The following is a 4,755-nucleotide window of genomic DNA, read 5'->3' as shown; positions in this document are numbered from 1 at the left end:
CTATGCCATGAATTCATAGGGAATAGGTTCCAGCAACTCAGGCTCCTTCCCATCGGTTCTCACACAGTGTGCTTCGCTGATTGGAGCAGACTGGCGCTTCAGTTGAACCCAGGTACCTTTCTCTTTGGCTTCTTTCTTTTTCTGATTATTTTCTTTCATGCGTTTCAGGAAGCTATCTTGGCTCTTAGAGTGCTTAATGTGTTCAATACGCATATTAATTCTCTTGGCAAGAATCTTGCCCTTAAGTTGATTGTTTACAATAAGGCCAACAGCATGCCAGGTAATACTGTAGACTCTTCCAGTTTTGCCATGATAACACTTGTGGGGCATTCCGTTTTGAACAGTACCCATTCCCTTGATGTCTACAATGTCACCTTTCTTACCGATTTGCATATACGTGGCCAAAGGAAAAACTCTCTGTTTTCTAAAAGGCCTAGAGAACATATATCGGGTGCCTCTCCTCTTTGCCTTTGTGTCCATCATTTTGGTGAATTACTGGAAGATGGTGGTTCCGGCTGAAAGAACTGTCAGGAAAAAGATATATAAATAGACACGTACTAAAATCAGAGTCAGGGACTGTACTGAGTGATACAAGCATGCTGGAAAGCCTGAGTCAGGGATGGTGTTCAGGGACCCTAGCATACTGACACATGAGGTTGTGTTCTAACTCATGTATTTATTAATATTCTAACACTCTATTACATGATTTCCCTTTTCTTATCTTTCTTGTGAGGTTTTTGCCATCAAAAAAGATAATACAATCTTTTTTGGCCATAGGGCTTTTTTCACAGAGGGCTAGTCCCACTCCTAGTTCCTTCATGTATTTATTATTCATCAAAACCTTTGCTGTCCATCAGGTGCCATCTTTCTTCCAGCTGCTGAACAGTGTCCATGGTGGGTGTTGGAAGGTGTGTGGAGTGAGCAGAGCAGGGTCCAGCATGGGAAACATGCTGTGCCCTCTTACATGATGTTATAAGGAAAGAATAAAAGGGCAAAGGCATGACAAGAATGTGGCTGTGTTCTCAGATGCTTCAGGATCTTTCCTGTGTGGACTCTGTCCCTGGATATGGTGCCTGCCTTAGGGAGCTAGAGGCTGGGAAGAGGTCCAGCAGTCACCTGCATCTGCTGCTGTTCTGTGTGGACACTCTGATCCTGATAGTTATTATATAGTTATTTCTTGTTTAATTAGGAGGCAAATATTTCAGTTTCTTAGTAGACATGTTTGTGATCCCAAATATATAACCAACTAAAACACAGTTGTTGGCCAAAATTTAAAAAAAATCACTCCAGAAATGTGTAGCATGATGCAATTCATGTAGAATTTTAAAAACATTATACTTTCTATGGCTATGTTTACCTGCAGTAAAGGGATAAAGCATGGACTGGAGAGGATCCACACCTACTTCATGAGAGTAGTTGCTTCTGGTGAATGAGCTTGTAGAAGTTATCAAAGATGATTTCAGTGTATCTGTAAGGTTTCATTTTCTTCATCTAAACCATATTCGTTAATTGTTCTTTGCTTTGATTTTATTTCTTACATTTCCTTTATTCCTGTTTCATTTGGAATCTTTGTTCCTCTGTATCATATAGACAGAAACCCTCTGTATCATAATAATTTGATTATTTTTACTTCATTATCTATCACTTTAATAATGGTCAACAGGGGCCTGGCAGGGGAGCTGAGGTAACTCCCACCCTTCACCCTGATAAAACCTCAGCACATCTAACTGAGAGCTCCCCCAGCCACTTTCATCAAGCCTGGGACCTTTGCCAACCATTGGGTATTACATCTACACACCTGCCTTAGTTATTACTACCAGTGCCTACCCAAGGACACCTCCCCTAATTGGCCTAAAGCCTGAATCATCAATTCCGAAAATAAAATACTGGGGAAAAAGTAAATAAATAAATAAACTGTATACTTTGAGATAATGAGATAAGCTTCAAGAGATCTCTGCCATTCCAACCCTATAGGAGACAGTGAACTTGCCCATGCACTAAGTATATAACTGCTACAACTAGTGTCTGGGAAAGCCAGTGCACAAGACTCTCTGTAACTAAGGAATTCATACAGAGTGTTCACTCTTAAAAGCACAAAGAATCAAATTAGGCTAAAATAAACTATAAGCATTAAAGTCATATGCTTAAAAAAACACAGTCCAGTCAAAAATAAATTCAAGAACAATTTGAAGAAATAGTCTACCCAAATGAGAAGGAACCAGAAAAGTAAATCTGGTAATATGACAAAACAAAACAGGGTTCTATAACACCCCCCAAAATATCACACTAGCTCCCCAGCAATGGATCCAAATCAAGAACAAATCTCTGAAATGCCAGATAAAGAATTCGGAAGGTTGATTATTAAGCTACTCAAGGAGGTACCAGAAAAAGTTGAAAACAAGCATAAAGAAATAAAAAAAAAAATCCAGGATATGAATGAAAAAGTTTCCAGAGAACTAGATACCATAAAGAAAAACAATCAGAACTTCTGGAAATGAAAGACACTCTTAGGAATATACAAAATGCAGTAGAAAGTTTCAAAAATAGACTAGAACAAGTAGAAGAAGGAACGTCAGAGCTTGAAGACAAGGCTTTTGAATTAACCCAATCACACAAAGAAAAAAGAATTTTAAAATATGAACAAAGTCTCCAAGAAATATGGGATTATGTAAAATGGCCAAACCTAAGAAAATATTGGTATTTCTGAGGGAGAAGAGAAGTCTAAAAGTTTGGAAAACTAATTTGAGGGAATAATTAAGGAAAACATACTTGGCCTTGCTGGAGATCTAGTTATGCAAATACAAAAAGCTCAAAGAACACCTGGGAAATTAACTGGAAAAAAATCATCACCAAAGTACATAGTCATCAGGTTATCGAAAGTTAAGACAAAGAATTTTAACAATTGTGAGACAAAAGCGTCAGATAACCTATACTGGAAAACCTGTCAGAATGACAACAGATTTCTCAGCAGAAACCTTATAAGCCAGAAGGGATTGGGGTCTTATCTTTAGCCTCATTAAACAAAATAATTTTTGCCAAGAATTTTGTATCCAGCAAAACTAAGCTTCATAAATGAACAGAGGTAAAGTCTTTTTCAGACAAATGATGAGAGAATTTGCCACTATCAAACCTGCATTACAAGAAATGCTGAAAGAAGTTCTAAATCTTGAAACAAAAGCTTGAGATACACCAAAATAGAACCTCCTGAAAGCATAAATGTTATAGGGCCTGTAAAACAATAACACAATTAAAAAAACAAAGTATTTAGGTAATAAGTAACAGGATGAATAGACTAGCACCTCACATCTCAATATTAACATTGAATGTAAATGGCCTAAATCCTCCACTTAAAAGATACAAAATGGCAGAATGGATAAAAAATCAAGAACCAAATATCTGCTGTCTCTAAGAGACTCATCTAACACATAAGAACTCACATAAACATAAGGTAAATGGGTGGAAAAAGCTATCTCATGCAAACGAAAACCAAAAGTGAGCAGGAGTAGCTATTGTTATATCAGACAAAACAGACTTTAAAGCAATAACAGTAAAAAAAGACAAAGAAAAATATTATATAATGATAAAAGGATTAGTCCAACAGGAAGATATTACAATCCTAAATTTATATCCTAACACAAGAGCTCCCAGATTTATAAAACAATTACTACTAGACCTAAGAAATGAGATGGAAAGCAAGACAATAAGAGTGGGGACCAATATTCCACTGACAGCACTAGACAGATCATCAAGACAGAAAGTCAACAAGGAAACAGTGGACTTAAACTATACCCTAGAACAAGTGGACTTAACAGATATCTACAGAACATTCTACCCAACAACTGCAGAATATACATTCTTCTCATCATCACATGGAACATTCTGCAAGAGAGACTATAAGGCAGGCCACAAAAGTCTCAATGAATTTAAGAAAATTGAAATTATACCAAGCACCCTCTCAGACCACCGTGGAATAAAACTGGAAATCAACTCCAAAAAGAACCCTCAAAACTGTACAAATAAATGGAAATTAAATAGTCTGCTCTTGATTGATTTTTGGGTTAAAATGAAATCAAGATGGAAATTTAAAAATTCTTTGAAATCAATTGTAATAGTGACACAACTTATCAACTTATGTCCTCTGGGACATAGCAGAAGCAATGCCAAGAGGAAAGTTCATAGCATTAAATTCCTACATCAAAAACTATGAAAGAACACAAATTGACAACATAATGTCACACCCCAAGAAACTGGAGAATCAAGAACTAACTAAACCCAAAACCCAGCAGAAGAAAAGAAACAACAAAGATCAGAGCAGAACTAAATGAAATTGAAACAAACAAAATGCAGAAGACAAATGAAACAATAAACTGGTTCTTTGAAAAGATAAACAAAACTGATGTACCATTAGCAAGATTAACTAAGAAAAAAATGAGAGAAGATCCAAATAAGCTCAATTAGAATGAAACTTGGGATACTACAACCAATACCACAGAAATACAAAAGATCATTCAAGGGTATTGTGAACACCTTTATGTGCACAAACTAGAAAACCTAGAGGAGATGGATAAACTTCTGGAAATATACAACCCTCCTAGACTAAACCAGGAAGAAATAGAAACTCTAAACAGACCAATAACAAGTAGTGAAATTGAAACAGTAATTTTAAAAATTGCCAACAAAAAAATTCCAGGACCAGATGGATTGACAGCTGAATTCTATCAAACATTTAAAGAAGAATTGGTACCTATCCTACTG

General features: G+C 36.3%; 1 protein-coding gene across 1 annotated transcript; it reads right to left on the bottom strand.

Moving 5' to 3' along the window:
* LOC139363788 (large ribosomal subunit protein eL21-like) lies at positions 1-483 on the bottom strand. The gene has a single exon (XM_071098560.1). The coding sequence runs from the start codon at positions 481-483 to the stop codon at positions 1-3; it is 483 nt and encodes a 160-aa protein (XP_070954661.1).
* Positions 484-4,755: the final 4,272 nt, after the last annotated feature.

Source organism: Macaca nemestrina, chromosome 6, assembly GCF_043159975.1.
Source record: "Macaca nemestrina isolate mMacNem1 chromosome 6, mMacNem.hap1, whole genome shotgun sequence".
Taxonomy (NCBI): Eukaryota; Metazoa; Chordata; class Mammalia; order Primates; family Cercopithecidae; genus Macaca; species Macaca nemestrina.
Note: the sequence above shows the minus strand (reverse complement) of the source record. Positions and strands in the feature narration are given on the sequence as shown.